The sequence below is a fragment of the Melanerpes formicivorus genome, unplaced genomic scaffold (assembly GCF_026170545.1).
Source record: "Melanerpes formicivorus ecotype bairdi unplaced genomic scaffold, bMelFor1.0.p_v2 SCAF_94, whole genome shotgun sequence".
Lineage (NCBI taxonomy): Eukaryota > Metazoa > Chordata > Aves > Piciformes > Picidae > Melanerpes > Melanerpes formicivorus.
In genome coordinates this window covers 875,055-884,421 of record NW_027142446.1, presented here as the reverse complement: position 1 = coordinate 884,421, position 9,367 = coordinate 875,055, and the positions used below count along the sequence as shown (strand labels likewise).

At 50.4% G+C, this 9,367-nt stretch overlaps 1 protein-coding gene across 2 annotated transcripts; it reads left to right on the top strand.

The window, feature by feature from the left end:
* The first annotated feature begins 5,236 nt into the window (after positions 1 to 5,236).
* Positions 5,237 to 7,840, top strand: LOC137455249 (platelet glycoprotein Ib alpha chain-like). Of its 2 annotated transcripts, XR_010990808.1 has the most exons (4): positions 5,237 to 5,366; positions 5,484 to 5,844; positions 6,173 to 6,264; positions 7,578 to 7,840. XR_010990808.1 is itself a non-coding variant. In XM_068165885.1 (3 exons), exons 2-3 carry the CDS (start codon positions 5,562 to 5,564, stop codon positions 6,175 to 6,177), a joined length of 288 nt encoding a protein of 95 aa, XP_068021986.1. In that variant the 5' UTR covers positions 5,237 to 5,366; positions 5,484 to 5,561; the 3' UTR covers positions 6,178 to 6,645. The 2 variants fall into 2 exon arrangements, 1 of the variants encoding a protein (XP_068021986.1); XM_068165885.1 differs by lacking the exon at positions 7,578 to 7,840 and having other exon boundaries at positions 6,173 to 6,645.
* Positions 7,841 to 9,367: the final 1,527 nt, after the last annotated feature.

The following is a 9,367-nucleotide window of genomic DNA, read 5'->3' as shown; positions in this document are numbered from 1 at the left end:
TTCTCTTGAGCCAGTAGTTGCTCAGGTCTTTTATACAGTTTTTTAGGCATGTGTTCAGGTGGTGAATCCATTGTCTTTGCACCATCCTCCCTTCCCAGGCTAGCTGATGGGTAGAGATGATCTTGGCTGTGCACATTCCAGAGAGTCCTTATGAGTGGCCTCTGCCCAAGACACATCAGCTGTTGTCTGGGCAAGCAGCAAAGATGATTTTATCTTTGTTGATTCACATCAAGAGAGGCAAGGTTTAGTCTCTCACAATCTCTAAGGTCCCTTCCAACCAAAGCCATTCTATGACTCTGAAGAGAAGTGTCACAACTTCAACCTGGTGACTAAGTCTCAGAATAAGCCCACTGTGTGGCACAGGGAACCAGGGGTAACGATGCCTGCTTTGGCAAGCAGCACTGAGGTTGTTTTACCTGAATTAAATGATTAAGAGCTTCTCAAATGAAGGTAACAAGATTAAAGGAACACAAAAACAAGAGTTCTAGACACAGCAATCATTATTACTAAATTTGGGCTCAAAATGATTCCTTAGAAAATGTCCCAAATGAGCACATTTCCTGATGGAATGAAGAGTATGGCATAAGAAAGTTAACTTTTCAGTCCTTCTCTTCTTTGTAACATTTCAGTATTTCTTCCAACACACCAATACTGAAAATCTCAGGATAACTCTGCATGCAAGCATGGACATGTGAAAACTCCAGTTTCCATGCTCTGCAGTATTTGCCACTGTTGCTGGAGACAAAATACTGGAAGGCAGTAAGCAGTCTCATGTATGGTGCTGTGCTCACCAAAGGTTCTGGATGTCCAGCTCCAAAGGATCTGGAGTTTCTCAGACAGAAGAGTGTGAATTACCAGTGGACTGCTTCATTAGAGACATTAAGCTTGAATCATGACTCGGTTATTTCTTTCCCAGATGGAGGGACAGAACCACATTTTACACTGGACAGAGAACTGTGTAGTCCTACCAGCTGCTAGACATGGGGAAAACACCCAGTCTGGTGAAGCCCAAAGCATTTCTTGTCCTGCCCAAATAATGTGCTTTGACCAAAAGGCTGTTCTCGTCTCTCCTGAGGAGTCCCTGCTGTTTAATGCCTGCTACAAAAGATAATCTTTTGAGAAGAATTAGAACCAACTGCAATCTTCTCTGAGCTAAGTGCCAGAGCCCACACACCGCAGCCCCTGGCCTGCTTTGTCAGTGAAGAAGGGGGCAGTCAGGTGTTCGTGGCTCTGCTGTGCAGTCCTTGATGAAGCAGATCTCATTTCCCACAGAAAATCTTGACTCAGCAGATCTCAAGGTCTTGTAAACAAAAGCATAGTGCAGCCACCTGATTTTCACAGAAGCAACAGCAGAAAGCGCAGCAGGAGGCTGGTGCCATCTGCTGGCACAGCTGCAGGCTCATGCTAATGAGAAACTCGGCAAGCCGGGGGAAATTTATAAACAAGCACCAGCTCAAAGCAAAAGAGAAGGAACTATGGAGGTGCTGGGTCCTGCACTTGGGTCACACAGCCCCATGCAATGCTACAAGCTTGGGGCAGAGTGGCTGGAAAGTTTCTGGGTAGAAAAGGGTCTGAGGGTGCTGGTTGACAGCTGGCTGACATGATCCAGTGTGTGCTCAGGTGGCCACGAAGGCCAACAGCATCCCGGCCTGCATCAGCAACAGTGTGGCCAGCAGCAGGGCAGTCATCCTGCCCCTGCACTCAGCACTGGTGAGGACACACCTCAAATACTGTGTTCTGTTTTGGGGGCCTCACTACAAGAAGGACATTGAGGTGCTGGAGCAGGTCCAGAGAAGGGCAACAAAGCAGGGGAAGGGTCTAGAGAACAAGTCTTGTGGGGAGCAGCTGAGAGAGCTGGGGTTATTTAGACTGGGGAAGAGAAGGCTCAGGGGAGAGCTCATTGCTCTCTACAGCTACCTGAAAGGAAGTTGGAGCCAGGTGGGGGTTGGTCTCTTCTTCCAAATAACTTGCAATAGGGTAGGATGAAATGGACTGAAACTGTGCCAGGGAAGGTTTGGGTTGGAGATTAGGGAAAAATGTAGAGTGGTCAGGGATTGGAACAGGCTGCCCAGGGAGGTGGTGGAGTCACCATCCCTGGAGGTGTTCAGAAAGCACACAGGCATGGCACTTTGGGACATGGTTTAATGGGCATGGCATGGTGATGTTGTGTTGATGCTTGGACTTGAAAATCTTTTCCAGCCTTAATCATAGAGTCATAGAATTGTTAGGGTTGGGAGGGACCTCAAGGATCATCTAGTTCCGACCCCCCTGCCATGCCTCACACTAGACCAGGCTGCAATGATGCCATGATTCTAAGATTTTGTTTATGGTGGTGGTGTTGTGGAACAGGATGCCAGCTGCAGCTGTGGGTTTCTCCTGGGTCCACATATTCATAACTCTGGAATGATTGAGAGTGACATTGTCTCTACTAGATGGTACAGGACAGATTAGACATTCATCTGTTTCTCACATCCTTGTGAAATGATGATTTAAACTCTTGGAAAAGCATCCATGACCTCTAAGTAACTCCTACTGCTGCCTGACAGCGAGTGGGGGAGTGTGATGAATAATGTAGTCTGGAGATGTCAATAACTTTGAGAAAAAAAACAGCAATTTTGCCATTACAACCTCAGACTGAAGGACATGGACCACTGGCAGGAGAAGAGTGGTCTTTGATTTTCAGGTCTTGCATCTGGCACTTAGGAGCTGCTCCTAAAGGGAGCTACAGACTCTCATCCACTACCTATAAGCTAACGTGTATAAATGTTTAGGTTCCCCTCCTCCCCAGTGGGCTGCAGACATTTTGAGGAGTCCTTTCTGATAGCCTCCAGACCTTTACTATTCTGTGGGCTGAGGACTACATGATCTTTCCTGATTGCATCCAGCCTTACTCTGCTCTGGTCCCACACAACAAACAGACAAACAACCACCCCCACCCCCCCACCCCCCCCCAAACCATCCTGGCCTGCATCAGGAACAGTGTGGCCAGCAGGAACAGGGAGGTCATTGTGCCCTGTACTCAGCACTGGTTAGGCCACACCTTGAGTCCTGTGTCCAGTTCTGGGCTCCACAGTTTACAAAAGAGGTTGACTTGCTGGAACGAGTCCAGAGAAGGGCAACAAAGCTGGGGAGGGGTCTGGAGCACAGCCCTGTGAGGAGAGGCTGAGGGAGCTGGGGTTGCTTAGCCTGGAGAGTAGGAGACTCAGGGGTGACCTTATTGCTCTCTACAACTACCTGAAGGGAAGTTGTAGACAGGCAGAGGTTGGTCTCTTCTCCCAGGCAGCCAATACCAGAACAAGAGGACACAGTCTCAAGCTGTGCCAGGGGAGATTTAGGCTGGAGGTTAGGAAGAAGTTCTACACAGAGTGATTGCCCATTGGAATGGGCTGCCCAGGGAGGTCGTGGGGTCACCATCACTGGAGGTGTTCAGGAGGAGACTTGATGGGGTGCTTGGTGCCATGGGTTAGTTGTTTAGGTGGTGTTGGATTGGTTGATAGGTTGGACAGGACGATCTTGAAGGTCTCTTCCAACCTGGTTTATTATTATTATTATTATTAGTAGTAGTAGTCGTAGTAGTAGTAGCAGCAGCAGCAGTTGTAGTAGTAGTAGTAGTAGCAGCAGCAGCAGCAGTAGTAGTAGTAGTAGCAGTAGTAGTAGTAATAGTAGTAGTAGCAGCAGTAGTAGTAGTAGTAGTAGAAACCTGTCCCATCCCTGACCGCAGCCAGCAACAGGCAGGACTGGGAATGACAGGGGTGGGAGCATGCTTGGGAAATGCAAAGGGATTTGTGGAGACATTTATGAATATGTCCAAGTTTGAGGTCTGTATAAGCTAATGTCACTCTTGTCCCATCACCTGGTACTGGAGAAAAGAGACTGACCTCCACCTCGCTAGAACCATGCAATGCAATGTTTATTTATACTTGAATAAATATGTAAGTGAAGAAATCTTACAGCCTGCATAGCAGACAACACAAAAGCAAAGCTCAGGGTGGCTGCCAAGAGCACTGCAGGTTATTTTTCTGCAGGAAATCATGGAGTTTGAAATTTTGTTTTTGTGTAAGGGGTGCCACCTGTAAATACTAAAACCTACAACACCTACAACCTACAACACGAAACACAGCTGAGGCAAGCATCCCACCTCCCGTACCTGTCCCTGCAATGATCTGATGCTCCATTTCCATGGGATATCCAAGGCTGGGCTTCACAAAGCACTCAGACACCTCACCTCCCACCCACGTTACTAAAAACCAGATTCCTTCAAAACACAGCAATTTCTTTCCCAATGAACTTGTGACACGGGAGCAGGCAACAACACCAGACATGAACGAGAGGGACACAGCACCACACAGCCGGGCCTGCTGCTGCCACCCTGCCAGAGCTCAAGGTGCCGCCTGGGGAAGCCCTTCCTAGCCACCGGACCGGTGCCCCCTGCCCTTCATCGGCCGTAAGCACGCCCCAAAGACAAGAACGCCTGCCCCTGCCGTTTCTTCTGGAGCCGGGAAGGGAAACACCGCACAAGGGAAGCCGTTACAGGCGCAACGTATGGACTGGGAGCTGTAGTTCGCCTGGCGCGGGTCCGAGCCGCTTCGCGGGGGGTGGACTCCCCCTTGCCGCTCCTGGGCGGGCGGAGCCAAGTGGCGTCGCGGGGGCTTCCACGGCAGCGGAGCGGAGGAACGAGCTGGTGCAAGGGCATCCTCTCTTCCGCGGCTTCGCCGCCGCCCTGAAGCAGCTGGATGCAGAGATCAAGGCGGACCGAGAAAAAGGCTTCCGGGGGAGCGGCGACCTTGCTGGCGGGGCGCTGGGCGCCGGTGCCCCCTGAGGAGTACGCGGTCCCCGGGCACGCCGCTCCCGGAGCGGGCCGAGGGCAGCGGGACAGCGCGGCGCGCCCCTCGTTTCCCCGCGGAAGGAGCTCTCCTCGGGGGCGGCCGCCCCTGTGCCCCCGCGTTGGGTTGGGCGCCGTGGGCCGGCTGGCCGCGCAGGCGGGACCCCCCAGCAGCCCGGGGGTGAGGGCCGTCGCTGATGTACGCGCAGCCTGCTGGCGGCGGTGGCGGGTTTAAGCCGATTTAAGGCGCTCCTGCTTGGCTCTGCAGCGGCGTTGGCACTGGGCAGCGGCGGCGGGCGACAGGAGCCGCCCCCTGCCTTGGCTGCCCAGTCAAGGGCCGCGGTTCCCAGCCAGCCGCTGTGGTGGGTTGAAATGCCCCCCCCCCCCAAAAATTAACTTTGCCAGACCAGCTTAGTTGGAAGCAAATGACTTAGATTTAACCAAAGCAACGCAGCCGAGGTCGAGCAGAAGCAGGGTTAGTATCCTCTCCGTGGCAACGAAGCGAGAAGAGAAGCCCCCAGAGTGTTTTGGTACAACCAGCCAGGTAGGTATTTCTCCAATGGAATCGTTTAGAATTGTCTTTATTTTCCTTTTCACAGCCAGTATGATTTATTTACATTCTTCGACTTTTCTGCTCGAAATCTGTAACAAAATTTTAAAGGCATAGCCTAAAACTGCCGCAGCCGCCCTGCCGGTCTGTGCCGCCCGTCAAAGCCGCTGCCCGCGGACCCTGCATCCGATGTGTGAACCACTGCGGGACCTACGGACCCTGCATCCGACGTGTGAACCACCGCGGGACCTACGGACCCTGCATCCGACGTGTGAACCACCGCGGGACCTACGGACCCTGCATCCGACGTGTGAACCACCGCGGGACCTACGGACCCTGCATCCGACGTGTGAACCACCGCAGGACCTACGGACCCTGCATCCGACGTGTGAACCACCGCGGGACCTACGGACCCTGCATCCGACGTGTGAACCACCGCGGGATTCCCTCCGTGCCGAGAGGAGCGCAGGAGGTGGGTGTACGAGGGGGCAGCGGCAGGACGGCTCTTTGCCTGCATCTTTTCTCAGCCCTGAGAATATTTTCTCGCGGCTGTACACTTCCGCTCCTTTCTTTGTGTTTTAAGCACCAGCTAGGTGCGTGGAAATTGGACACGGTTTGCTAGCCTTGAAAATACAGTTTCGAGCAGAAATAATTGTCTCCAAAATAAACCTCAGCTGCAAACTTCTCTGCCTACCTTGTTAGTAGATAAAGTTATTAAAGAGGGAGGCACCTAAAAGATGGCAGCGTGACAGAGCTTTCTCCCTCTTTCTGCTGACTAAACCCAGTTTTTTTCCTTTTAGTCTAAAAATACTACCTGGAAGATGTGTACCAGCCGATGGTGAGCAAGCTGAGCACCAGTTTGTTCCAGTACTAGCTCATCCATACTGTTCAGGTAGTGCTTCATTTGTTCAGGCTTCTGTTTTCAAAAGGTTCTATCCTGTGGAGCCAGGGCAGTGAGAGCCGCTGACAGGCTGGGTGGGTAAGAGAAAAGCCATTCCTGTGTCAGGTATCATGAGCACAGGAAGGAGTTTGATGCAGGCTCGGGTGACAAGCAGCGTAGGGAAGCTCAGGGCAGAGAGAAGTGTGGTTAGCTGGGAGCAAGGTGTGTGAACATGAAGGCAAGTCCCCCTCTGGTAAGAGGCTTGAGGAGGGTGGGTTTACACTAGATCAAAAGGAATTTTTCTGCTTAGATTTAATGAAGAAATTTAATAATAAATAAATCTAATAAAGATTTAATAAATAAAATCTAATGAGGGTTTAACAGAGAAATTTGTTACAGTAGGGATGGGGAAACACTGAAATAGGCTGCCCAGGGAGGTTGTGGATGCCCCCTCCCTAGAAGTGTTCAAGGCCATGTTGGATAAGACCTTGAGCAGCCTGGTCTAGTGGAAAGTGTCCTTGCCCACGGTGAGGGGGCTGGAACTAGATGATCCTTAATGTCCCTTCCAACCCAAACCATTCTGTGATTCGGTTCTGCTCAGTTAGCTTGGGTGCTAGGAGAGATCACAAGGTTTGTAAACACCTCCTTGTGGAGCATTGCCATGAGAACACAGAAGGATAACAAGAGCACTCAAACCAGCCTTCATAAATTGAAGAAAGAGGCAGAAAAAAGCCCCAGGCACCTGCATGCAGGAGTAGTAAACTGCTCTGGTGCAGAATGAGAAACTGCTGAGAAGGCAGCAGCGGTGCAGGGAAGGGCCTTGCTTCAGTACTGGGGATCAACAGGCAGGATTGTCTGTATGCCTTCCACTCTAACCTGCTGGCAAGACTCAGCCTCTGTTCAGGCACCTCAGTTGTGGAAGCATCAAGGGAGTTGGAGGGTGCAGAAGAAAAGAAAAAAAACAATGACTTGCAGTTTTGGTTTAATAGGAGAGGGGAGAACTGGGCTTCATCCCTGTACAGGGTAGTGTGGAGAGGAAATGAATGGTGCTCTGATCAGCTTTCCTTTCCCAGCATCATTAGTGTCCCTGCAGCAACAGCCCAAGGAGAGGTGTGAAGGGTTTTAAGTAGGCTCCAGTTTCCTGTGTGCCTAAAGTGCTGATTTTTTGACTGCTTGGGACTAATGTGCTCAGCCACTCCAAGCAGCTTTCTTCCCTCACCACCCTTCTTGGGCTGTTGAAATAAAGAAGTAAACAACTTCAGCAAGTGGGCAGGAGGTGAATCTCAGTGACCTTCTGTTTACTTGGCCGTCTTCTCTTGTTGTAGCTGTTTGCTTTGCAGGCTTAATCTTCCTGCATGAGGAAAGAGGAAGTGGAGATGGAACAAGCAGTTGTGTATCACAGGTTGCCTGCGTATGTGGCCAGCATGGATCAACTAGGGGACTCTGAGCTGTAAGTGCCTGCAGAGAAGGAGCTGGGGACAGGCTCTACTGCTTTTTTGGGGGTGTCAGGTTCCTGAAAGGTTATTTCCTTGTTCCCTGCCTTGGGAATTGATGCAGCAAGACATCAGGCAGAAATTCTGTTGACATAAGTGGGTTTAATGGAAGAATGAGTGATGGGCATCTCTCCTGCCATTCAGAAAAGAGATCCTTGCCAGTCAGTGAGAGCCCAAGAACAGATGGAAGTGATTCTTCTTTGCTCTCAGCATTACACTAAGGTGTTCTGGGCAGGCAGGGCACTGGTAGCAGTGCAATACTCTGCAGAATTGATCCAATGAAGAGGATTGTCTCAGGTTCAGTTTGCTTTAGTACCTGTGGTACAGCAGGTAAGTGCCCTGTATTGTTGTGTAGACACGGTTGTGTGGCCCAAAGAAGCCATTCTTAAAGCAGAGATGCTTGCTGGCTTTTGCAGTGTCAAAGGAAAACTAATTTTACCTTCTGTGAGGCTCAGTTAGGCACAGAATTCCCCATAAACTTGCTGCAGTTAAAATGTGCTTTTATGGCTACATCTCTTGTATGCCTGTCTGTGGAAATCAGGCAGCATGCAGTATCACAGTATCACCAGGGTTGGAAGAGACCTCGAGGATCATCGAGTCCAAGCTGTCACCACAGAGTCCATGACTAGACCATGGCACCAAGTGCCACATCCAATCCCCTCTTGAACACCTCCAGGGATGGCGACTCCACCACCTCCCTGGGCAGCACATTCCAATGACAAATGACTCTCTCACTGAAGAACTTTCTCCTCACCTCCAGCCTTAACTTCCCCTGGCACAGCTTGGGAATAGAGCTTGTTTAACTGTTTAACTGTTATTTAAACTCTTTTCTTCCCCCCCAGCACACAATCCTGCAAAGCAAGTCTGTGTGTTTGAACTCATGGTATTGAGATGGATTACTTTATATTTTGATTTTAGATTGCTTTGCTCTGAAATAGTCTGCAAAGGAATGTAGCTTAGCCACAAGGTGACACTGCTGAGGCTTTGACTTTCTCATGTGCTTCTTTCCCTTCTGTTGAGACAGGAGTGGGATTGATGAAATTATCGTGCTGACAATGGCAAATAGCAGGTGTCACACAGCCCACAAACCAAGTCTTGGTTCTAGTCTACAAGGTGTCTGATTCAATAGTTCACCAGACACTGAAGTCTCTCCTAACGACTGCTCTGCACAGGAAGGGCTGCAGAGTTTAATTTGAGACTTTGGCTTTAACTCCTCTGTGTGGAAAGCCCTGCTGCTCATCTGCACACCCTGTGGAGAGAGACATGAAGGATGGGATAATGTCTTCCCATCTTCATTTTCCTCCATTTGTATTAGAAAAACTTGCCCTGGAAGTGGCATTTCTTGTCCATGCAACTTGTCTCTTGTCTGAGAGCCAGTTCTGCCTGCTTTTTCTGTGTCTCTGCTCAGCCCAAGGCCCAGCTTTGGTAGAGCAGAGGATAGAGAGGGTCAATATTGTACTCCCCCTCCCCTTGGTGCTGCTGTTCTCTCAGTGGAAGCTGTAGCAGAATGAGACCAGAGAGCTCTGTTTTGGGAAGCAGCAGCTGCTCTTGGCACTGTGTGCTGAGGAGGGAGGTGTATGTAGTTGTAGAAGTGGGCCTAAGCTTCTTTTCCTTTGGGACCA

What these genes read in the sequence shown, in the direction of transcription:
- LOC137455249 (XM_068165885.1), top strand. Translation starts at nt 5,562, where the DNA reads ATGTGTGAACCACTGCGGGACCTACGGACCCTGCATCCGACGTGTGAA.